This window comes from Nannobrachium achirus (genome assembly GCF_963921795.1).
Source record: "Nannobrachium achirus genome assembly, chromosome: 21".
NCBI classification, from domain to species: domain Eukaryota; kingdom Metazoa; phylum Chordata; class Actinopteri; order Myctophiformes; family Myctophidae; genus Nannobrachium; species Nannobrachium achirus.
The window spans coordinates 12,075,636-12,102,732 of NC_137828.1; the positions used below are offsets into that span (position 1 = coordinate 12,075,636).

General features: G+C 42.7%; 1 protein-coding gene across 1 annotated transcript in view; it reads right to left on the minus strand.

Moving 5' to 3' along the window:
• Window positions 1-2,040: 2,040 nt before the first annotated feature.
• The window catches only part of relch (RAB11 binding and LisH domain, coiled-coil and HEAT repeat containing), a 96,166-nt gene continuing 71,109 nt past the window's right edge, over window positions 2,041-27,097 (minus strand). The window contains exons 26-32 of the mRNA XM_080752004.1: window positions 25,587-25,669; window positions 20,921-20,984; window positions 19,649-19,787; window positions 19,245-19,361; window positions 13,050-13,138; window positions 8,270-8,340; window positions 2,041-2,417 (exon numbers count right to left, since the gene is read on the minus strand). Coding sequence (XP_080608130.1) covers window positions 2,297-2,417; window positions 8,270-8,340; window positions 13,050-13,138; window positions 19,245-19,361; window positions 19,649-19,787; window positions 20,921-20,984; window positions 25,587-25,669 — 684 coding nt within the window. The 3' untranslated portion in view covers window positions 2,041-2,296. The remainder of the gene's footprint in view (window positions 2,418-8,269; window positions 8,341-13,049; window positions 13,139-19,244; window positions 19,362-19,648; window positions 19,788-20,920; window positions 20,985-25,586; window positions 25,670-27,097) is intronic.

Sequence of the window (27,097 nt, forward strand, 5' to 3'; positions counted from 1 at the left end):
AGGCTTCACATTGTCAACACATATCAACCGAAAGAAAAGAAAAACACAAAAAAAAAGGTAGTGGTAGAATTAATGTTCATAATTATGTAAAATATATACTGTATATATACAGTATATACTGTATGCAGGACTGAAATAAAATACAACCAAAACAAAAAAAGAGATAAAGTGAACATAATAAAGTGAGTGCAAATTTCTTTGGAGGTTGGAATAAAGTAAGCTTTTCTTTTCTTTATTAAGACATAAATAATTTATAAAATAGAAGCTATCAAAACAAAGACCAGAGACAGACTTTGATGAAATAAAGGCAAGACGATATATATATATATATACTGTATACATACGGTATGTTGATTTTTTCGTCTTTCTTTTTTTTAAATTTACTTCAAGTAGGTGATCACTTCTCAGAGCCTTAAGCCTAATTTATGCTTCGTCGCACGACGGTGTCACACGTCGAAAATAGTCGACGACACGACGCGTCGCACATGTGACATGTTGTGATCTTGAAGGTCTGCCATTTTTTATGGCGACCTGTCGTGTGACAAAGTACAGGCTTTGCAGACATACAGTGGCATTCTGGACAAAGGTCCGGAATGTTCCGGAAAGTTCAAGGTTTTGTGTAGAATCCAACTCTACAAACGGAATTCAATGCAACTGTCAGAGAAGCCTTGGTTCCAAAATGGTGCCCATTTGAAACAAACAAACAAAAAAATCTATCAATCCAGTAGGCTAAGTTCAGTCTTCTTTCCAGAGCAGATTTATTTGACCACGACACAAATGAATCTCCTCTGGAAAACAAGTGACTGGGGATTAAAAATGTTAAATTCCAAAACAATTATACAATTCTGAACTTCAGAAATACAGTAGGCTAATGCGTTAAACACCCGGGCCCGTTGTTCCATCGCTGGCAAAATATCAATACTGTCCATTCTCTCCCTCTCTTGTCTCTTAATCTCTCCTTCGTTTTGAAATGAGAACCGCATTGACATTCGTGCATACCGTAAAAACAAACTGACAAACTCCTTTGATAAGGGCCTGTGTCCACAGAGAACGCCTTTTGAGCTGAGGAGAGCTTTGGAGATCATGTCCATAGCGCTCGCACACAGCATGATCAACCATTGAGGTGCTCACTGCTCAAGCAATCTGTCATCTGCATTATTAGCATAAATAGCTTAGCTGAAACAAGGGTTTCTCATGGTTGTGATAACGATTCAACGTCGGGTTGCAAATTATCGGGTTGTGACGCGCCCTGGTCGGTGCTAAGAAGAGGAGCAAGCACACCATCATCTTTACCATAGAAATACATGGAAGACTGTTGCTGTCAACTCAAAAGGCGCCATCTGTGGACTCACACATTCAAGCTGACATCTTTACATCATGACCGAGGAACAAAGGATTGGAAACAGGAAGAGCAGACTGTCTCAATGTTGTAAAAGGCTGTCAAAGTAAATGCAGAAGCTACTTTAAAGGTATAGCATGTAACTTTGCCCTGTGGTCCGTTACATAAGTAAACAACATATTTTTTTATACATCATTTCCCTCTATACCAGCAGTTATCAGTTATTACCTGCATGGTGCATACACACTCTGCCCTTTCGCTGTATTTTGGTGTTTTCACTGTCTGTTTTGGTAGCCCAGAAAACATATGGTCTAGAAAAACGAACAGTGAAAACACCAAACTACAGCGAGAAGGCAGCAGCGTGTGTATGTATGCACCGTGCAGGTAAACACCACCACACTACGACACATGATGGGTAACACGTGTATTGTGTTGTTATGTAAACACAGGGACACGTTACATACTATGCCTTTAACCAGCTCCACTGAACACTTATGCGTGTGCAGCCAAACCTTCCGTTTCTCCCACGGTACCTGCTGGCGTTACCGGCGGCCATTTCGCCAAATTGACATAAACGTGTTTACAGCGGTGATTCTAAAACCATATTCATTTTCGAGGTTCCCCGGTTAGATATGCATAATTAGGCCACGCCCCCCCCCCCCCCATTTGACACCATTTTCTTTTTAAAACCTCTGGGGCCCCCGAGCTATACCATACAATCATCAGTGTTAATTTAACTCTGAGAGTGTACGGGACGGTTCGGTTTCCATTCGTACACTCCCAGAGTTACGGAGCCGTTAAGGGTCCATTTGAGCCACCTGGCGGTCAGGTTGAGACAGTTATACGGTTGCATTGAAGAGGAAGGCGATGCTTGCGCTTATATGTCCGTTGGCCCCAGGGCGGTCCCCTAGAGAGAGCAGAGGATACGCAGTTGTTGCAAGCTGGGGACGTTCCCGTTCACTTCTTCCTCTGGAAGACGTTGGCGAGCATGGCCCCAGACGTGGTCAGCTGACCCATCTTGTTCAGGAACTTGCTCTTGGCGTCTTCCCCCACCAGGCTGGAGGCGATGGACACCGAGCTGAGGGGACACGGCAACGCAGAGAGCAGGTTGAATTTGTTTTGTTGTTAAAATAAAATGAGAGCACTATGTTCTGTCTCACTGTCTCTCCAGCTCTTTAGTGAACAGATCAATGCATTTTCAGGTGAGGATTACTAAAAGGAGAGAGAACTCACACAGGACTTAATTATTGGAAATTGGAAGTGATGACACAAATAAGTGAGCAGACTAAATTGTAACTGTCATACTATCAAATCGAAGCTGATAAACGGGTACTTTCTCATGAAATGGGCGATTGGAGTTGCTGAACAAACACTCTATAGCAATGATTACTAATCAGATCAGAATATAGAAAACTAACAAAATAATTTACTAAAACATAGCAAAGTAATGAATATTAAAAAGTGTGTTATCTAAAAAAAAAAAAAAAGAAAAAAAAAGAAAGAAAATTAGGCTTTACACAAAATGATAAACTGAAGCTTGTGAGCTACAAGCTTGGACTGAGATCTTCTATTTTTACAATTTTCTGACGTTTTTGAATCTCGTCCTGAATAAAACAAGAACTACAACCAAAACTAATAATACCAAATGAAAACTAAGCCTTTTCACAAAATAAAAGCTAAACTAACATAGCAACCCCACTTTAAAAACAAATTCAAACTAAATTGAAATGAAATTCAAAACCAGAAGTAAAAAAAAAAAAAGAAACAAAAAAAAAGAATGGGTTACGAGTCAGCTATGCAGACTTTTCCTCACCTACAATGGCACGGCCAAAATAGGAGCGGGAGGTTGAGATTGGTTAAATGGAAAGTGTTCACTAATGTAACAAGGGGTGCAACGCACACCAGTAGTCCTTGAGAGGTGCAGGCCAACGGTATGAACACTAGAAGGATGAAAGACCCGTAGCCAGTCATTTATTTTAGGACACGAGACTCCAAACAGACCGACGTTTCGGACAAACTGAGCTTCTTCAGGGATCAGAGATCAAGGTAATCGACTAATCGTGTGACATTTAAGTACACAGATGACACCCGTTACAGATCAGATGGGTGTGAGTGTTGTGTTCACTACAGAGCAAAACTTCCCCATCCTTACATTTATTTTCTTTTTTCAGCATGGTTAAACTATGAGACTGACCATTAGACAAGATGCAGACAACGCTACTGGAACATTTCTCTTGACACAGTAGGAATTGAAGGGACTCAACAGGCACTACTGTGTTTGTCTTACTGCTGTTTGCTGAGAAAGCCTCTCCTGATCTTTACAGTCCAACGGATTGTTCACTTCCTCTTTTCTTACACACAGATAGAGCTCCTCTGGCAAACTGCTGTCACCCCACATGGAGGACTGACACACAGTGACACAGAGTCACACATCTACACAAAGTAGACTCAACCATGGAATTCAAAGATTTCCGCCACCAGCCCTGTGGGACTCCTTATTGACGCTGTAACTATCGACTATTTTCTTAGCGATTATCCAGTTGATTACTTTTTCTATTGATCAAATCATCTTGAAGAATGTTTTTTTGTTTTTGGGATCGGGATAATTTGTATCTATTCATATACTGTATACATAATATCAACAAATAAATGTGAAACAATCGTTTAAATCCATCCGTTCGAATTAAATGCTGCACCAGAGCGTCTTAAACTCAGTTCAAACTGTGTGAACAGCAACGCTATGCCCCGATGAAAGAAATCCTCGTTATCGGGTTGAAACCTTGTAAGTCCAAAACCATTCCTTTTTTAATTATTATTTAAATATAGTTAAAATAGCCCATCTACAAGCCCACTACGACAAGACGAGATTGGCTACTACTAGCGTGCAACACTTTTGTTAGATGAAAAAACTAAAACAAAGAAACTTTCAAATATGGAGATGTGAGGTTTCTGCCTGACAACAACAAAACACTAGTCGCTCACGAGCTTAGTCTCTGCTGACGAGTCTTTCCTCCTGTGTGCATTAGCGCCATTAAAGAAATGACTGAATGACACTCTGTAAATTAATTTACGAGTCATAGAGCGGAGAGATTCAAAAAGCAAGGCAGTTCAAAGCATCACTTTTGATTACACAAGAATGTGTTGACAGTCAGAGGCGGGGTGTCTCCCGAGCACACACATCAAAACGAGACGAGCGGAGTCAGAAGATTGCAACAACATGATGTACAACCATTCACACACACGCAGTCAGCGGTGGGGAGAAGTGTGTTTTACTTAGTAAGTAAAAGTAGCAATACCATGATGTTAGAAATACTCTTGTTACTTACTTGTTACTAAGAGGCCTGTATTCAAAGTTTTAGGTTTTTGAGTAAAGGCATAAAAGTATTGGCTAATGTGCATGTGTGTAATATAATCCTTTTAATCCGCAAAGTAATTAGTAACTGATGTTGTCAAATAATTCTAGTGGAGTAAAAAAGTGCAATAATTTGCCTCTTAGATGGAGCTGAGCAGAAGTAAACTTCAAGCTCAGAAATGCTCAAATAAAGTAAAAAAATAAAAAAATACTCAAGCACCTATGTGTACTTAGTTCCTTTCACACAGCTGATGCAAACCAGAGGCGTCTTTGTACAACGTCAAGAGAGCCAATGAAAGCAGGCAGGCCTAAATCACTACCAAACGGCTTCCTCACAGAGGCTGAGAGAAACGCCTGGTGCCAAGAACAAAAAAAACAAAAAACAGTGCTGTCGGGTGGAAACCTTGTACAGCAGTGTTTCTCAAACGTTCATATTTCAAGGTCTCCCCTTAACTCTGACAGTGTACAAATGGAACCAAATGAACCCGTTAGCGTTCATTTGGTTCCATTTGTACACTGTCAGAGTTACAGACTTGTATGGGTCAATTTAGACCACTCCCTAAAGGAACCCACAGAGTCCCTGGAATCCACTTTGAGAACCACTGTTGTACAGTATGTCCAAAAAACATCACTTTTTAAAATTATTTTATAAACGTTAAAATGAAAAAAATAGCAGATCTACAAACTAAACAACTCAACGCGATGCAATGCGTTGTGGTAGTGAGCTGCTGTTTTCACTACTTCTGTGCGTCACTCTTGTGTGATGGAAGTACGGCATTAATATTCGAACATAACATTGAAAGTTGAAAAATGGAGATACAGGGTTTCTGCCCGACAGCACCAGGGGGAAAAAAAGGTATTTCAGCCAGTAGGCACTAGGCAGTGGGGTTCTGAGCTTATAATGGTGGTTTAGCGACAAAACGCAGTACCAGGAAGTTCAAATTAAATCAAAGTGGGCTAAAAAACAATAAAATAAAACTTAACAGAAAACAGACATCGGTGTTGCGACATTCTGTTTAGATGCAACAATAAGGCCTGGAAAGAAATGAAGACCCAACTTATCGGTCATCAGGTTAAAAACACTTAAAAACCTCTATACTTGGCTAAGACGGACCCGAGTTGTAACTGTAATTGTCACGCAGATCAAAGCACAGTACGCAGATCTACAAACTCATAATGCGTGATATGCTATTTTTGGTAAATGCCCACCCCCAGAATAGGGATGCCATGGTTCAAATGGAAAACTGTAAATAAAACAAAATGAGAGGGGGCACAGAGAGTCACTGGGTACGCTCACCGACCTCAAGAGTTTAACTCCAGGCTTACAGAAACACAACAAGTCACACACACAACTGTATCGGTGCGTGTGCGTGCACAAGCATTGCACAAATGCACAGGCACACATGTTGCGCACGCACACACACACACACACACACACACACACACACACACACACACACACACACACACACACACACACACACACACACACACACACACACACACACACACACACACACACACACACACACACACACACACACACACACACACACATCTCCCTTTAATGAGCCGAGAACACATGTTTGCAAGATGGAGAAACATCTCTTAAAAGACACCCACATTATGGCTTGTGTCCCAACTGCCTTAATAAATACACCAAAACCACCCATCTCTCCCTCTCATTTCATCTCTCTCTCTCTCTCTCTCTCCCCCTCTCATCTCTCTCTCTCTGAAGATACCCACACAGTGGGCGTGGTTCCAGCAGGCTTTAAATATGTCTCTTCTCCTCCCTCGCTAAGCCCAAGGTCTCTCCCAACAGCTGAACCACTTTAACCATACGTTGTCGAGCGGGGTCCCTCAGGGCTCTATACTAGTTAGTGTCTTTTCCCCCAGAATACAAATGGTTAAGTGGTTAAATGGGTATTGGGGTATGCGCCTGGACCAGTAGGCCAGTGGGCGCACTGGCCTACTGGTCCAGGCGCATACCACTTAGGCATTACCACATAGGCATGGATACCTGGCGGTGTCGCCGGTTCGATTCCCGATCCAGACGACCTTTGCTGCGTATCACCCCCCCTTCCCCCATTTCCTGTCAGTCTACTGTCCTATCAATAAAGGCATAAAACCCCCAAAACAAATCTATTAAAAAAAGAAAAAGTGGTTATCTGGCTCCTATCTCCTCCCTCACAAAGCCCCTGTCTCTCCCAGGAGTTTAAGTCCTCAGTACAGGCCCAGTCCTTGCTCTGTTGAGCAACTTCTTCTCTTTCCTCCCCTCCTCTCCTCTCCTCTCCCCGTCTTCCCACCGCCACCACAACAGTGCTGGAAATAACTAAGTCCACTTACGCAAGTACTTAAGTAGCATTTTGAGGTACTACTTTGCTTAAGTTCATTTTGTTATGTTTTATTATACTTCTATGCTGTACTACACCTCAGATATTGTACTTTTTACACCACTACGATTATTTGACAGTTGGTAGTTGGATTTAGGTTATTGTAACGAAACATATAATAAACAGTTAAGTTATACCTAGGGGATTTGAAAAAAGCCAATTTACAAGCTCACTGTGCATCACATTGCGATGCAATGTAAGCTGTACAGTAGATTGGCTATTTTAGAAAAATGTGGAAAAATAGAAAGAAAAAACCTATACAATTATTACACATTCTGCATGATGAGTACTTTAAATACCATAGAAACTGTAAAAGTATGTACTTCTACATTGTGGTATTACGGCTTTTACTTGAGTTCGAATGTGAGTACTTCTTCCACCTCTGTTTGTTGAAAGCAAACACTTGCTGCCCACGTTGCTACGGCGATGTGAACTGCTGTTTCCAAAATCAGCGTGTGTGCGTGCGTGTTGGTGAGAGTGGACATGCTTTGTGCTAGGGCAATGTTTAACGCAAATGAGGGTACATTAATTAATTAATTAATTAACCCATTTAGGCCTAGAATTATTGAATGCTTTAACCAGTGAAAAATAGCAGATGTACAAGCTCACAGCGCGGCACCGAGTGCCGCGCTGCGAGCTTGTAGATCTGCTATTTTTGAAAAATCTTGAAAATTAGAATTTTGACCCGATTCTATAAGTGTCTTTTGAATCCTTCTAAGGTTTTTTGAAAAACCTATGTTTCTGTCAGCAATCTGGCCGGCCATCGTCAAAGAAAAGGTCCTTTTCACTTAAATGGAACTCAGTTAGTCTGTTCTTAAGAGACTACCCGCATCTCAAAATATCTAGTTCCAGGGACCCCCCAGAAGCAAATATTTGTGTTATAAACGTTCGCTTTAAAAATACATATATTCAAAGATTTGCACACATTTTCAAAAATAGCAGATATACAAGCTCGCAGCGCGGCACTCGGTGCCGCGCTGTGAGCTTGTAGATCTGCTATTTTTCACTGGTTAAAGCATTCAATAATTCTAGGCCTTTAGAATCGTGTGCTAGGCATGTTTTTTATATTGCAGTTTTCTAACAAAATGTGGTCGGGTAATGGCCCGGGGGTTCAGAGTGTTGGCGAGGTGTGTGTGTGTGTGTGTGTGTGTGTGTGTGTGTGTGTGTGTGTGTGTTCCCTCTCACCCTTGTGCGTCTCCGATGCCTCTGTTCTCCACCTTGATCTCACACTCTCTGATCATGGAGCTCAGAATCACCTGCGAGAAAAGGTCACACATACAGTATACGGCTTCTGTTACTGGTTGAAAATCTCAACTTTGGAATACAGTGATCATTCATACGTAATTGTTTTGCATTAACAACTTAAAACCCTAGTAGGGTTAATAGCAGATGTACAAGCCCACCACGGGTCACATCGTGCTTGTAGATCAGCTATTTTCGCTATTCTAAAATGTGTTTTTTTTATAATACTAACGGCACGGCTTTGGACATACTGTACAAGGTTTCCACCCAACATCAACAACACGCAGTTGACTAGGGTTCCCCAGGGCCCTACCTGTATATTACTTCTGCTCTTTTTTCCCCCAAATCTCTTTGGTGAGATTGTCCCCAGAATAGGGAAGATGGTGTTCATGTGTTCAGCCTATATGCTCTCTTCCATAGAGACTGAAAAGTGACTGAAAAGTATCTTTCTGCGTAAAGCACTAAGTTGCATTTTGTGTGCTATATCAATAAAGACAATCATCATTATCTGTATAAACAACACACTATCATTATATCTAGGAGGTATGAATTGGTGGCTTCTAGTTTGAGGGCGGTAACATTACTGTTTATCGGCAGAGAAACGGATGGGTTTGCGAGTTTGACACTAATGAAAAGGAGCAACCCACAACAACTACAGCTGGTTTTTATTCCGTTTTAGTTTGCAGTTTTATTTGCAGTTTGTCTCCGTGGTTCTGACGCAGTTTTGCATTTTTTCTTGTTGGTTTGATATGGTTGTTCATTAATCAATCATATATTCAGTGTCAGCTGAATATTGCTCACACCCCCACATCAAAAGCACCACATCCACAGCGACGGCATGGCCTCACAGAACATGGGAAACGTGTTGTTGACGGCAGATTTGGTTAACGCCTGCATCAAACTTGGGAGAAAACACTGCACTACTGCAGTGCAGATAGTAAGCACTGGGCAGAGTAGTAGAGAGTAGTTTTAGTCCCTAGCTTCTTAGTCCCTAGAAGCTGTTGTTTTTGTGCAATCGCACATCCTATACTTTTTGAGTTTGAAGGAGGGATTTGCAAACACAGTTATCCTGACTGAAGCCACTTAAAACATGAATCAACTGCCTTAAAGAAGCCTTTATTTTTTGCTTTATTTGAGACAGGAAACTGAGGGCAGAGAGAGGGGAAAACACATGCAACACAAGTGTTGTCTCCAGCCAAAATCAACACCAGTATGTGGTCAGCGTACTATCCGGTCAGCTACTGGTCTCATCCAGGCGGCAAGCATTCGTTTGATCTACTGATTGATTGGATACGTTATTAACACATGTGTTAACAGTACAGGTTGTACAGTCAAAGCATAACCAGGGGGTGAAGCCAATGAGGATGTAATGAAAACGCTGCCGTTCTCAATAGCCTAACAGGCTATTTCCCCTCCTACTGTTTGCAGAAGGGTATTTGACAAGTTTTATTACGTTAATAAAACATTTTCATAAATACTTCGGTTTTCAGACACTGTCTTTTTTCAATTATCATGAAATGCAATTCTGCAAATTATGGTCTCATTAATTTGAAAATGTATGATAAACCCAGGGTATTTCACTTTCCGGGCTTGTGATTGGGTTACACAGGGTGAAAACCCACCCCTCGCTCCCCTACCCACCAATAGCACACTGGTTGGGGTTGCAATCGTGGCCATTTATTTGCTTAAATAGTGGCTTCAAAACGGCTTTGCAGAAACCAATGGGTGACGCCACGGCTCCCATAGTCCATATTCGTTTTACAGTCCATGGGTGTACCCCAGTATCTCTGTCTCTCTCTTTATAGTCTATGGGTGTACACTACAGTACACCCATAGAATATTCAGTGACTTGCATGTGGAATATTCAAATTCTGTCTTACCTTTGAATATTCCCCATTAAAGTCAAGGGGGAAAATGTATTCACTAATAAATGAAGGCCATATATGGAGATCTCTGTGTCAGTCCTTGTCCATTTTATGCCCATATATGGAGATCCATATCTTGAAATGCCCATATTTGTGCATACTGTGTCAGTCTCATGTGGTCTATGACGTCAGAAATCTATGATGTCAGTCATCTCCATATTTGGGAAAAGTTACATTTTTGCATTTTGCCATTCAAGTCAAAGGAGAAAATTAATTCACTAATACATTCATATAAATTAAACTATATAACGTATCTCTTAGCAAAATGCAAGCAAAGAGTTCCAATTAAGCCGGTCGATTTGACATATGGCCCAAGTGCATGCCACCAAAACTGTGGGAGGAGTAGCGCGGCCTGATTTAAAGAAATTAGTGAAAATAGCCGATCTAAAAAAAAGGGAAAAAGGACCTGTGACCCAAACATGGGTCCCGGCTCATTGTTTGGGAAACAGTTAACATCTAAGTTGCAACTGGTTTTGCAGGCCTGTTTTGTTCTTATCTTTTTTCCTTGTCAAGAAAGCAGGATTTGAAGGTTTTGGCTGCTCTGCTGGTAGGTAAGGCTAAAGGACTGTTTACGTATGGTTGATTTTGTGTACGTTTTGGGTGAGAGAGTACGTACAGTAAATCCATCGACACGCATAGTTCCTCTACGTTATTTACGTACCGACTCGCTCTCCGCTCCAATTCTGCTCCCGTTGGGGCCACGCGCCACATGGAGGTGGTTCTGCACACACGTGTTAACCGAAGAATTTAGCCAAAATATGTAGAACCACAGATTTTTTGGACCCGACGTGATGTTTGGTATAATACGTGGTAACAGTCTGGACTGGTTCTGCTGTCTGTCTGCAACGTTATCGCGGTAAATGCAACTCTACGAGGGTACAGATTTAACCACATGGATCCGGACCCGGAGTAATTATAACAAAACACGCGTACACACCCGCTCATATATTGAACTTAATTCCCAAGTAATAAATGAGCCGCTGAGCTAAATAATCTCTTCTTGTGTGCCTCGCTGTCTGTGTTGTGTGGTTGCTGCACTGACTGTCACTGTGAGTGTGCAGCCGTCTCGCTGTCGGAGGAGCAGAGTTAAAGTAATTTTCATCACTACTGCGCCTAAGTTTGACAACGGTGGCCGCGGGTACTTCTTGCTACGGACACATCTTGTACGTTCAGTTGGGAGCTGTACGTAAGGGTCCGTGTACGGACCTAAATCATACGGAGTATTAAGTACTGGGAGAAAGAACGTACATGGAACGGATCGAACGGACCAAATCTCTCTCACCCTCGGTTTCTTGTGTATTCCTGCGCTCCTTATGTACTGCTATGTATGGTACTTAACATGTACTTTGAGGTCCTGGTATTAAAAAGGGCCTGCATGTCCATCATGAGGTTTCAATCACTGGACACAGAACGTCAGCTGATGTTTAGTAGCCAAGGGGGGAAAAAAAGACCCACGTGAAAATGGATGGCATGAAACGGAGACACTAATAGACACAGGACAGAAGTGTGTGTGTGTGTGTGTGTGTGACAGAGAGAGAGAGAGGGAGAGAGAGACGGGGGGGAGAGAGTCTGTGTGTGATTACATGCATGAGTGTGACTGTCTGTCTGCTGTATTGTTAATGTAATGAGATGAGGTCATGTACTGTATGACATACTGACATACAGTAGATGTTTGACACATGGGGGAGGGGGGGGGGGGAGTTACATGTTATTGCACGCACAGAGATGATTTGTTTCTCAAATCTCATCTTTAAGACCGACTGTCCACACTGACTTTTGCAAGCGATCAGATGGGATTTGTGTATTCAGGCACAGTTTTCAGACACCTACCACTATTGTCTGCTGTCGTAACAACATAACGACATGCAGTAGGCGTGAGTTAACACTTACAAGTTACAACAGGTGGTGCTGAAGCAGATCTACAAGCTCTGCTATATAATATTCAGCGATCACACAACAAGGTGTGAATAACCCCAAAACACCTACGAAAAATCTGTTTCCAGGGGTATCAAATCTGATTTGGGTTGCCAGTGTGAACATGGCATAAGTGAGTGAGTGAGTGAGCGTGTGTGTGCTAGGGCATTCACCAAATATTTGAATATCAAAGTCACTATTTGACGTTGTTCACCGAAGTCGAATATTCGCGTATTTTTTTTTTTTTTTAATTGTTTTCTCTTTAAAAAAATATATAGTTTATAAAGCTTGGCTAGATAGGAAGTCATAAGAATGAGTTGTCAATGCCTCTGGTGGATGCATTTGTTAATACCAGGTGTTCTCAAACCTTTTTAGGCTGTGATCCCCAAAATAAACATATTTGAACTGTCTGGGGACCCCCACCCTGACAAGCACTTGGAATTGTAGGCATTACATTTAATGTGACTCGGTTCCGTAGATAAATGTTGTGAAAATAGCAGATCTACATGCTCACGAGGCGTTGTGAGCATGTAGATCGGCTATTTTCACAATGTTCGTCTCTTGCTTACTTAATATTTGACAGTTTGGCCTGTCCTGTCGAATATTCGACTATTCGAATACTTTCAGGTCGAATAATTCGAATACTAAAAATCACTATTTGTGAATGCCCTAGTGTGTGCATGTGTGTGCATGTGTGTGTGTGTGTGTGTGACACTGTGTGTGTGTGTGTGTGTGTGTGTGTGTGTGTGTGTGTGTGTGTGTGTGTGCATGTGTGTGTGTGTGTGTGTGTGTGTGACACTGTGTGTGTGTGTGTGTGTGTGTGTGTGTGTGTGTGTGTGTGTGTGTGTGTGCGCGTGCGTGTGTGAGCGTGCATGTGTACATACCTCGTGTTCAGGGGATAGCTGTTCCATGTCTGTTCTTAGACACCTCAGACCAGGCAGGAAGTGGTTGACCATCAACTCTTCAGAAATGACTGCACACAGGAAGTCAAGGAATCAAACACCCCCCCAAAAACAGCTAAAAGTGACTTTCTTTTGGTGGAGGGTAAATTAGTCCCCCCAGGAATCCGCGGAGAAAAAGTCTTGATTCCGCGGAGAACAATCCTGATTCTGCGGAATTCTGTGGTGAACAATTCTTGATTCCGTGGACATTAAAAAACAACCCAAAATTACCAGTTATCAAGCAAAACATGATATAGTTCTAATAATCAAGTAAAACCCTTCATGAAATAGCGACAATGAATTGTAATTAGTGGTTAGAATAATCAAATAATCATTTTTGAGAATAAAAATCTAATATTAAATCTACTTTCTTTTAATTTGTTATTGTTTTTAATAATTACTTTCTGTTAATTGCAAAGACTATATTGTCATGCAAACCCTGCCCATAGTAACCACATTTTTGAGGATAGCCTACCCTACTACCTAGTATGGGTGTAATATTTATTTATTCTCTTCTGCATTAGCATTGTTATTGCCAGGACCATAGAGGCATAGAGAAGAACTATAGTTCAGGAACTGTTTCTGTCAGGAACGAATGTGGGACCGGACCAATACAGCGTCAGTGCAACTAGCAGGAGGGAAGCTAAGCTATTCCCCCATGACCTGTATGAAGTGGCCACTGGCCAGACCATCTACACATTGTTTTATAATAGTAGTAATAACTACTCCCGCTGCTCTGCTGCCACTCGCGACCGCTATTCCGCGGACGTCAGCAAAGTCCGCGAATGGCCGAGAAATCCGCGGGTGGTCGCGAATTCTGCGATAAATTCCGTGATCGCGGAATCGCGGATTCCTGGGGGGACTAGTAAATGGTGCATTTACCTGTATATATAGTGTCTTTATCCAACGTGCTTTACAATGTGCATTACATTCACCCATTTACACACGGTAGAAACGAAAGACACATCTGTGACTGATATAAGTTGATCTAAGGAGTACATCATAATGATGTGTTTTATCACGGAAAACAGCCAATCAGAATCAAGGACTGGGACTATCCGTTTTTAGAAAACAGCAGTGGCAAGCAGTGGGAGGAATTAATTGGCAAAACAACTACATTGGGAGTCAAATGATTTGCTGCCCTAAATTCAGGAGACTCAAAAACAAAACAAAAACGTGCCATTGGAATTCGCACATGGCACAAAAGATTGGCATAGGACAAACATTCAACATCTGAAGGACGTTAAAAGCAGGAGGGGGAGGGGGGGCACCCCTCATGTTGCCATGTGGCAGACTCAGCCCATCTGGCGCAAAACGCTAGACTAGAGCAAACCGCACAAGTCATAAACTATAAAAGTATTTGGGAAAGAAGTCCTACTGGCCAGAGATTAGTGAGCACGTGTTTGGGCCACCTGTTGTAAGCAGCGGAGCCGTAGGGCCGCGCCGGGGAACCAGGGTTTTAATTTTAGAGCTGGTCTGTGAATGCAGAACGTCTCTGCTCGTCGCACTGATTAGAAGAGAAGCGTGTGTGTGTGTGTGTGTGTGTGTGTGTGTGTGTGTGTGTGTGTGTGTGTGTGTGTGTGTGTGTGTGCGCAATGAAGAGGTATGGCCTCTGAGGTCAGAGCCTCCTCCTGGACACTGCTGCACTGTCAAATCACAGCCTGACAAAGACCCACAGCATCTAAACCTCAGACCCAGCTGTGTGTGCGTGCGTGTGTGTGTGTGTGTGTGTATGTGTGTGCGTGTGTGTAAAAGTTACAGAACCCATGAGACAGAGAGAGAGAGAGAGAGAGAGAGAGAGAGAGAGAGAGAGAGAGAGAGAGAGAGAGAGAGAGAGAGAGAGAGAGAAAGAGAAAGAGAAGGCAAGGAGATCACCCCGAGAGGGGTTCGGGCTACAACTCCACCTCACACCCCCGTTCTGTGAAAACACACACACACACACACACACACACACACACACACACACACACACACACACACACACACACACACACACACACACACACACACACACACACACACACACACACACACACACACACACACACACACACACACACACACACACACACACACACACACACACACACTCTCAGCAGAGAGAGAGAGAGAGAGAGAGAGAGAGAGAGAGAGAGAGAGAGTACATTCAAGACCAGTGCTGGGAAGTCTGACCAAAGCTTTGAAATGACTGTTCTCTGTATTTCCATCTCTATCCCCTCGCTTGCCCTCTCCCCCCCCACCTCTCTCTCTCTCTCTCTCTCTCTCTCTCTCTCTCTCCAGTATCTCTTTGCCTCTCTCTCGCTGTTTCTCATCCTTTCCTTTGCTTAACCAACCCTGTAATTACCTCTAGCCCCAAAAATGGAGGCAGCTTTATTTTCCTTTTCTGCTGCTGCCAACAGCACAGCCAACATATACACGCATACGCAAACACACAAAAGCTCTGTTACACACACACACACACACACACACACACACACAGCAAAGCTCTGTCGATATGTGTCACACAAATGTACAGTTTTGTACACACGCGCGCACACGCACACACGCACACACACACACACACACACACACACACACACACACACACACACACACACACACACACACAGATTTGACCTTTTGACAGTTGTGACCAGTATAACCAACGGGTTTGACCTGAAGGCTGTTATTGTAACATCCTCCCCTCTGACTCACAGCTCTGAACAGCCCAGGCTAAAGCCACACAAACACGCACACACACACACCCCTAGCAATATACATGTGTACAGTACATGTAGGACTGAGGTGGATTCTTCACATACTGTAACCCCCAATCCAGAGCTAGCAAGCTATACCACATCTTATCAAAATGTTTCAATAGCACATCATGCGTTGTGGGGCTGCTCACAAACTTGTCTGTTTGGAGGCAGAGCAACATTTTAAACATCTTGCACAACATCTTAACTTGCTTTTCCTCCACTTTAAACCCGGCATCCCGAATCCCGTCATTATAAAGCCAAAAGTAAATAAAAAATTATGTTTTTTGCAAAAATAGCCAATCTACAAATCATACATGCCGTGACGCATTGTGAGCTTGTAGATAGCCATATCTGCTTTGGATGAGAAGGTAATTAGTGTGTGTGTGTGTGTGTGTGTGTGTGTGTGTAACTGTGTGTGCACGCACGCATGCATGCGTGCGTACACGTGTATGCAGGGTCTGTAGGCTTCTTTTTTTTGTACATGTGTATCCAGTTTCACAAAGGCCTTAAAGTCTTGTCATTAAAAATGCAGCGTGACCAACATTGTTCTCCATTTGCTGCTGAGGCTCAACTTCAAACATGTCCAGGTCTTAATAGGCTATATTAGGTGAACGACCAGGAAGGAACTTGTCAACATGAACATTATAAATGAGCCTGAGTTCATTTCCTGTGTCAACAGCGGACAGCAAATAAACCTGGGTCCAAGCTCATACCTGTACGCACACTGTTCCACTGAAAAGGCCTATACATCAAGTTGTTGTTTATTTATTTTTTTCAACTTATTTTTTAATTCCTGGGATTGACTAAATCTTAGAATCCTGCCAAGGACCCCTTGGGGTCCCCGGACCGCACTTTGAGAACGACTAGACACCCCCTCTCCAGGCCAACAGTAGAGGTGTTGGCAGAAGGGGTGTTGGCAGGGACGCGTGTATCTATTCTGCATCTAGCTTAAGGCAAGACCCAAATTTCGGGCAAGGATGCAAGTGGAAGTGCCTCTCACGTGAGCGGACCACTTTAAATCACTTCCAAAACCCCTCCTATTCCAGATGGCACCTCCAAACAGTCCCAACGAGGGGACAGGTGAACCTGTTTCGCGGGACAATGCGGGACACATAAAAATACAAATATTTATTTGTATTTTATTATTATCATCAATATTGGCTATCGTCTTCAGTTTAAAGTGCGGTATTCATAAAGCACATACAAAAGTGCTTTAAACACAAAATAAATACTATTAGGCTATACAAGCTTAATAAATAGCCTAAGTAACTTCTCACTATAAACCCCATTATCAAAATAGCCAGATGTGTAACTAGAATCTGCAAGAGGAATAAGCAACCAGGTCTATGAAAACAAGCCTCAAAGAAGTGAATATAGGGCAGGCCACATGAGTACTTTAACCCTATATAGGCCTACGTCGGCTATTAGAAAATAGACAATCTGATCTACAAGCTCACAACCGCAATTATACATTTGTGTCCCAGCATAGCAGAGGGGCAGTCATTTCGGAAAGCACAGCTTTAGACCAGCCCTGAAATTACTTTTTTTTTTCCTAAAATGTGATATAGCCACAAAAGCATTTCATAAATATCAGGCTACATTTCACTTAAACGCCAGAGCTTTACTCTGCATGTAAATAAGACTTTTTTTAATTAATGTGAAGAGAACACATTTTGCAGGTTACATTTTATCTAAAAGGCTGAATTTCTCAGATCTAGTATTTCTGCATGGCATAACTCTATAAGCTATATCTACAAAACTGTTGGGTCAATCTTCACAAACAAAATATCATTTTGTAGCTATGATTCCCAGCTTTCAAATGAAATGAAAAAAATAAAATGAAAAAACAATTCAATGACTAGCCCTCAGCTGTGTTTGGTCACATTTCTTAAAATAATAATTCAAAAAGTATAATCAGAAAGGTACAAATGGTACTTAAAAATGGGTCCCGAGCTATTGTTTGCGAAACTATGGCATACACTGCACTACACAGCCACCTCCTACACCAGGGTTCCCCAATAGGCGGCCCGTCCGGCCCCCACCAACCCTAAAAAAAAAATAAAAAAAAAAGGTTCCCCCCCTACTCGGGGAGTAGTGAAAGTTACAGGTAAGGTGAGTGCGATATGAAACATAAGCTTACCATAATCACAGTAATCCTTAATCATTTTCAATCATATTCAAGGGCTTTTGGAGAAATGAGACATACACAGAGCCCTACAGGGGGAAGGTATTGTGTCAGACTCTGTCCAGCTGGCAGCTGATGCCAATAAGTAGTAACGGCACCTTGTTAATGGATCAAAGGAAGGCAATTATGTCTCTGCACTGTCAACTAGCTGCTACAGATGCATACTTTTCTAGCAGACTGGTTAATTGGTTCTTAACTTATTTAGTTTCAACTTTAAGGAGTGCATTTCTCATAATAATGGTGGTATAAGAGCAGCAACAACACTAGTACAGTGTTTCTCAACCTTTTTTCTGCCAGGGCACCCTTTTCATTGCCAAAAGATCCCAGGGCACACCTAGCTATATGGCATGTGTGGCTATTTTCAAAATGTTTGCCTCTTTCTTACATTATTTTAAAATTGGCCAATCTTTTACCAGTTTTTCTGTTTTTATATAGTTTGTTGATTATTTTTTATGCTGTAATGGTCCATTTTATTCTATTTCTTGAGGTATTAAACAGGTTTTAAAAGTCCTTAAATTGTGACTTCACTGTCAAATTTCAAAGGCCACACCAAAGGTCCGCTGCACAATGCTTGAGAAACACTGCACTAGTAGGTCTATATTTGAATTGTTGCTGGAGTAGCAGGAACGCCGCCATCGCCACCCGCAATGTTGTGGCCCTCGGCTTGGTACCCTAGACATAATTCGGCCCTTGGCGAAAACTAATTGGGGAACCCTGTCCTACACTAGTCTCGCGTAGCCAGACAACTATTCCACAATCTCCGAATGCTATATAGAGTCTGGAACGGCAGCTCCCGAGCGGCGAGTATCGGAAGTAGCCAGTGCTGCACCGAACTGTAGTCCCATTGGAAACAAAAACACAATAGCTAAGACAAAGTCATTCGAGCGGCCTATTCTTGTTATGAGTGTATAGTTTAAGAAAACATTTGAAAACAACATGGAAGTAACACCAACAACACCAGAGAAAGACGAAATAATGCCCCAAAAAATAAAGAAAGGAGACATAACGCTTCCAGTAGGACTTGTTATTGCTACTGCAACAAGGGAGCGGTTGCGTCACATCCGCTTTATCTCGCACTCATCATTTCTATTCCGGTTTGCCAGACTGTATGCCGGGAGCATTTGGCCAAATCGTGGAGGCAACAGTCTGGCCACGCGAGACTAGTCCGACTCCTACACTGACCCCCCCGTGACCTCTGACCCTGCAGAAGGATACAGCAACAGGAGATGGCGCTGTAGGCCTCAAACAGCTGCGTGGCGATGTCCATCCGCTTGCTCTCCGCTGCCTGGCTGTTGTTACCCAGCGCTAGCTTGTGGAGGTGAGGCAACACGACTGCAACGAGGGCAGAAAAAAAAAACACTTAAAAATAGCTGAAACAGCTGATCTATAAGATGTTGTAGCTTGTAGATCAGCCATTTCTACTATTTTTTGGAAAATTGTAACGTTTTTCAACATGGAAACTGTTATGACCATTATCCAAAAAATAACTGTGATTATCTCAAATAATTGTGATTAGGCGATTATGTAATAATTGTGGCAGGGCTATTCACAAGCATAGTAAAACAAACATGTGTGTGTGTGTGTGTATGTGTGTGCGTGTGTGTTTGCAGTGTGTTTACATTCGTCTCTGAAGCGTGGGTCTGCGTTGGGTCCGACCCGTCCGAAGGTCTTGATGATCTCCATGTGCAAGGAGTGCTGGTCCTGGTACTGGGGGTCCTCCAGGAAGGACGCTAGCTGCATCTTCACACGCTCCAGCAACTACACACACACACACACACACACACACACACACACACACACACACACACACACACACACGAGCGAGCGAGCGCGCACAGTCGCACACACAAGATCACATAGGCACAAACAGAACCACGCAATGTTGATTTTGAAAGCAAATGTTGATTTCGCTTTAGTCATATTTTAGTCATCTGAAATGTTTTAGTTTTAGTCTAGTTTTAGTCGACTAAATAGCATAAGAATTTAGTCGACTAAAATGTATTTTGACGTTATTATACACTTGGTTGCATGCTGAAAATAGCCGATCTACAAGCTCACAACGTTTTGTTTTTGTAGTTAACTCATTTGGTGCCAGCGCCCTCTAGGGGCCATAGAATGCCAGGGTATCTCTCATAGGCGAGCGCTTTAGCTTCCAGGACCTCACCTTCCATGACCTCACGTGCTCACGTTCATGCACGTCATGGAAAGTTCCCGGATGATAATGCTAACAGAATGGCTATTCCCATTTTGTCATCTAAAAGATCATTTTTGGGCGATTTCGCCGTAAATAAACCTCGCGCCGCTTCCCTAAAGACACAATCCAGAGATATAAGCCTTGAAAGATGTGGTCTTTCATTGGATTAGGCGGAGATTGGCGATTTTGTTCGCAAATAACGTCCGGCCGGGACGTTGCTAGCTTTCGGCTAGTAGCTAGAAAAATCAGGCCAGGCTTCAGAGGGCCTCTTATCATTTTATTCCATTTCATTAAATATCCCGGACTAGTTCGGGATAGGCACCCTGGAATACGTTGCGCCGCCTACAATGAACATTGGGTGAACATTGGGGGGGGTCTAAACTTTATTTTAAACCATTTTCAATGGAATAAATCGTCGGAGCATCTAGCGTCTCTCGTTGGTGAGCGCTGGGCGAGCCGGGACCACCCACGTTGCTCCAAGCAGCTTGGGGTAAGTAAAATAGCAAATAATTTTTTTTTTTGATCCCGAATATCCCGAACTAGTTCGGGATAGGCACTCAAAGAGTTAACTGTATATACAGTATATTTTTTGCAAGCTCATGACTTTCACTCAGTTACATTTCAAATAGAAATATCGACTCCACTACATTTCTAGACTAGTGTTCAAAGTATAGGCAGTGTAGCTGTAGACTCCTACCTCTTTCTGTGTGACAGTCTCCATGATGGTTCCAAAGGCAGGGATGGTGGATATCCTCACTGAGCTGAAGTGAACAGGAGAACAACACACATTGTTCTCACCACAGTGCAACTGATTCAAAAGGAACTGTTATGCACGTCCATTTTATTTTGTTAACGTTGTAATGTGGGAGGTTTACTGCGGCTAACCGTCTATGACGTCATATCAAGAAATAAAGTAAGGTATTGGTATTTTAAAATATCGAATGACGAACAAATATAGGTTATATTTAATTGATTTATTCCCTCGAATTGTGTGTATTTAAGTCCTAACAGAGTACCTGAGACGAATAACAGTCCAAGTCCATATTTCAAAATTTTGAGTATAGATATTGTTTTGATTTACCAGATTGTAAACCACAAACTAGAAGTTTTTAATCTGTTAAATTCTTAATGCACCCCCCCCCCCCTCATTTTGTTGAATTAAGATTTTTTTTCCTTAACTCATATATATTAGGAATTATAAGACATAATACTTATGGAAAGTGGAAAACAGTATATCTCCAACAGTTTGTGGAACACCAGTATAAGTCCGTACAAGCAATATTCAGCAAAGGGAGAAGATAACATTAAAACAGACAATTAAACAAAACGAGAGGGGAGTGCATTAACAATTTAACGGATTAAAAATGACTAGTTTGTGGTTTACAATCTTGTAAATCTAAAAATATCTATATTAAAAAAAAAAAATCTAATATGGACATATACTGTTATTCGTCTCAGGCACTCAATAATGACACACATTTTGCTTAAACGGTTTACAAATTCGAACATACAAGACCAAAAGGAGACTGGCTGTAAGAGTCTCCTGACTTGAAACCCATAGAAGATCTCAATGTGATTTGAAGGAAGCGGTTACAGAGCGCAAACCCAAGGATCATATTAGTGAACTCACTACACTATGAGGAATGGGCCACAGGAATGCTGTCGGAAGCTTGTTCCTGGCTATGCATTACATTTGCAACCAAAAAAAAGTCAAAGGGTTTGCAAAGGGTGCTCTACGATGGAGTGACTTGAAGGGTTTGAATAATTCTGTCACTGCAATAGTCATTAAACCTCAAAAACCTGGAACGTGCCCGAGTCGCGTTAGATTTTAACCACTTTAACCATTATTTTATGCTTTAACTATTGAAAAATACAGATATACAAGCTCACAGCGTGGCACCGAGTGCCGCACGTGAGCTTGTAGATCTGCTATTTTTTGAAAAATCTTGAAAATGTGTGCAAGTCTTTGAATATCTTTGACCCGATCTTTGACCCGACATCTAAATCCTTCCTCTAAATCAGTGGTTCTCAAACTTTTTCATGTCAGGGACCCACAAAATTATTTGGCTACGGACCCCCATCTCAAAATAATGTTGTTCCAGGGACCCCCCCAGAAGCAGAGATTTGAGTTACAAAAGTTTGCTTTGAAAAATATATATTGAAAAATGTGCACACATTTTCACGATTTTTTCAAAAATAGCAGATCTGCAAGTTCGCAGCATGTATATCTGCTATTTTTCAATAGCTAAAGCATTAAATAATTCTAGGCCTAAATGGGTTAAAAGTGCCATTTTGTGTTGAGTTTTTATGCATTTTGCCTTTAAACCAGATTTGCAGTGGGGTTTGAATAATTTGGAGTGCAAGTATGTACTACGCTGTATGGGTTACAAGTCATCCAAGGTTATTAATTACTACATAATTAGAATTTAGTATAACACCCACAGTTTTATGACGTGTTGACAGTGGTGAAGACGACGACGTGGCTATAAATTCTTTCTATGACTTCAAAGACCCTCTATACTGTTGTTTACAGCACTGCATTTGAATAGGCATTTATTCTATTGAACACTTGTGTGTTGTTTTTAATTTACTGTTGTTTTGTATTATTAGTATTCTTTTACAATCCATTGCACAACACTTTGCTGAAATGTCTGTTTTTAATCTGTTGTTTTTAATGTGCTGTTCATTTTCCCTTTTTTCCACTGTATTGTACGGCACTGTGCGCTGCAGTCTTAAAAGGGGTTTTAAGGGGTTAGATGGGTGGGCATGCGCATGCCCACCCATGTTCAGAGCATGTTATGATCAATCAGTCGATTGTGTCTTGGATCAATGGGACTAACGTAGTATAGCCTAAGTTCCAATTTATCGGTATCACTATGAAAATACATTTTCAAGGTTTGAAAGAAATAATACCATAATTTCCTTCTTCTGTTTTTTTTCTTTTGTTATATCTTAGTATTTTGCCAATTATTTGGAAGCCCACTTGCAATACCCTCAGAGACCTGAGGACCACAGCCACTAGTTGAGTCTATAGGGATGCAGCCCACATGAGGAGAAAGTTAAAGGAACACTTCACCCACGTTCAACCCATCTTCGTATAATTGGTCCTCACCAAGGCTCTTGTGTTCGGTAGAGCTCTCACTTTTGGACCACAAGGATATGGGTTTGATCCCGGGCACCGCCAACTCAGCGTAGCAAGGCTTTGGTGCGATAAGTACTGGGAGCTGATGGTAGGTGTGGAGCTCCACCTCAGCAATCCATTTCCCAGGGGTCTAGTGCATCGTGACTGGGATAAGCTACCGCGTTATCGGTTGTTACGAAAATAAGCCTCTCCCGACAAACTTAAGGCTCACTATACAGTGATATGGCATAATTTCTGTCTACTCACTGTGTCACATTGGTGGGCTGTGGACAGTTCAGAAACCTGCCTACAAGGGACATCATCAGTAGGCAGGGGGTCCCATTTTTGTAGTCTTTGGTATGACCCGGGCCAGGGAATCGAACACCAATTGACACTCGAAACCAAACGGCTTCTAAGCGCATAGAGCGCCCATTAGTCAGGACCAATTGCATGAAGATAAAGTTGAAAATGGGTGATGTGCTCCTCTAAGTGAAAGTTTTAGTTTTTCTTTAACTCACAATTCAGGCCCACTGCACAGAGCTATAAGGGCCGGGGCGGCCCGGCGGTGAACTAACGCTTCGTTCATGCCGCGGAGAGTCAACTGCAATGCCCACCACCACACAGCAGGGGGAGAGAGAGAGAGAGAGAGAGAGAGAGGAGAGAGGGAGAGGAAGAGAGATTGTGATAGGATGGGGGGGGGAAGAAAGAGGGAGGGAGAAACTTAGAGAAAGGGGGGAGGGAGAGAGATGGAGGAATAGAAAGGAGTAGGATGGAGCAGTGGTTCTCAAAGGTTTCATTTCAAAGACCACCATAACTCTTGGGGTTGTACGACATGTTGTACACTCTCAGAGTTACAGGCCTGCAAGGGTCCATTTGGAACCCCCTCAAGTAACCCAGAGGGTCTCCATGGACCCCACTTTTGAGAACCACTGGCGTCAACCAACCGGTTGATATTGGTTAAGGGGGAGGGGGCCCTACTTAAGAGGTAGAGGAGGAGTGTTAACAGGACACACATGCAGAGCTGTGGCTGCATGCACACACACACACACACACACACAAACACACACACACACACGCGCGCGCGCGCACACACATAACCACACACGCCAGCAGCGTTGCACACTGATGACATCACTAGAGTGAGTGTTGGCTGATGATGGCGCAGGCTGATGAGGCGGACATGCATGGCGGCGTTAGTGACTTTGGTTATTACGGCGGGGAAAAGACCGCCCGCCCCCGAGCAAGACAGGGACGAGCGCCCACATCGCAAACACAGATAGTATTATTGTTAAAAATCTCTGTCACTTGCGGTTTTGAGAGGGTGTGTTGTATACGTAAATAGGCAACTATTTGACATGCCTGATGAAGCGGATTGAAAACGATTTATCTATTTCAGTGGTTCTCAAACTATTTTATGTCAAGGGCACCCAAAACTAATAAATGTCTGGGCGCGGAACCCCATCTGAAAATATTTTGTGCCGTGGACCCCCATACGCAATTTGTGTTCAAAGATTTGCTGAAAATAGCAAATGGCAAGCTCACAATGTGTCTATTTTCAAATAGTTTAAAGTGGTTAAACTGATTGCTCCATGATATATTAAAGGGCAAGACCACTTTGGTAGAGGTTTAGCTTGCCATGATATAACTCCCAAGGTGGGCAAGAAATCTAAAATAATTTCTCCATTAACTAGAATCGTTTAAAATATGCTCCTCATTGACTTAGATTGTTGCTCCTGCGTCACTCAGGAGCAGCTCTTTTAGCACGTAAACAAACACAATCAGAGATCCGCAGATCCAGTCCGGGGTTTCTTCCTAATAAAAATAGTAAATTGTAAGTCAATGAGAAGCATTTGTAATTATCAATTTCTAGTGAATGGAGACATTATTTTAGAGAGAATTACATCATCATGGCAAGGTAAATACACAACCCAAACCTGTACCAAAGTGGTCTTGCCCTTTAACGAGTTTTGCTGGGGACCCCCTGGAACACCTTCAAAGACCCCTGGGGGTCCCCACTTTGAGAACCACTGATGTACAGAGACATCAGCAATACATGTCAAAGTGTTACTCTCACTCAGTGACAACGCAGCCTCTCTCAATGTCACCACAGTGGCGGGTACACAGGGCTGGTGCGTGCGTGGCGATACGCTGGCGGCACAGGTTAGGCGGTTAAGGGGAAAGGGGGAGGGGAGACGCGGTGCAGGGGGTTGGTGATTTTGTCGTTGTTGTTGTTGTCACTTACATTTCGGGGTCGGAGGACAATGTGATGAGAGCCGGCACCACTCTCTGAGCTACCAGCGTCTCATTCACCCCCTTTACCAGCAGCTGATCCCATTGGACAGAGCCAGCCGCGATGTCACAGAGGTGGGCGTGGCATTGGGACAAGAGCGAGCAACACCGCCGATAGAGAGAGAGAGGTAGAGAGATAAAGCAAGAGTTGAGACAAAGGGAGAGAGAGAGAGAGAGAGAGAGAGAGAGAGAGAGCGAGAGAGAGAGAGAGAGAGGGAGGGAGGCAATAGGGAGGGGAGGGATAAAAAGAAAAGGAATAGACAAAAACAAAAGATAGGAAGAAAGTGATATACAATGACAAGAACTGCAGCAGCAAGGCAGCGGTGTATACACACGAATGCATACACTCTAGCAACACATACACATACACACACACACAGAGACACACACAGACACGCGCACTTGCCCACATACACGCACACACACAGCAGAGATGACCATGCCAACATAGCTAGACTGCCGCACAGTAGGTGTTCCAACATGGTGAGCATAAGGCTGTAGGCCTTGTCACAGATCCCAGGTCAGACGGTATCTCATGTGGATGGAGAGAGAGACAGAGAGAGAGAGAGAGAGAGAGAGAGAGAGAGAGAGAGAGAGAGAGACATAGACCGAGAGACACACAGAGAAACAGAGCGACACAGAAAGTAGGGCATTGACATTTTACGTGACGATTAATTGTCACTCAAATAATTGCGATTAACGATTTAATGGTGTTTTCGTCGTTGACAATTACATTTCTGTTAGGCTTTTAGGCTTTGAAGTTGCACATGGCAGATATGACACATAACCTAAATATACAAAGACATTACTGACATATTTGACAACTTTATACTTTAAAAATAACATCGATAGTGGAAATAGCCGATCTACAAGTTCACAACACGTCACACCGTTGTGAACTTGTAGATCTGCTATTTCCACACGTTCTTTTAAATGGTTAAGATTATGACGATTATGACAAAATAATTGCTATTATGTGAAATAAAGGCGATAAGACGATTAAGTAATGATTGTGACAGGCCTAACAGAGAGAGAGAGAGAGAGACATAGAGAGAGAGACATAGAGAGAGAGACATAGACACCTCATGACATACCAGTCTGATCTGGAAGCTGTGGACCATAGCTTTGACAATGGAATGGTGACTGGGGGGGGGGGGGGGGGGGGGTCTACTTCACAGTAAATGGAGGGTGGGTGTGTGTGAGTGTAGGTGTGGGGTGGGGGTAGGGGGGGCATGAACATACTATAGGACAACCACTCCTCCTCAAACCCAGTGTCAAACCAACCATCGTGGGCCCCGGTTCCATTTCTATCCCTAGACCCTTGAACCCGTGGCTGCCCACATGTGTCAAGTGTGAAATCATCAACTGTTCTGGGGAAGGGGGCATTGGCCAAACAAATGCAGAGCTACATCACTAGATAGCTAGTAGCATCCTCTGCTCCTATCACCCGCCCCTTCTTTTCTC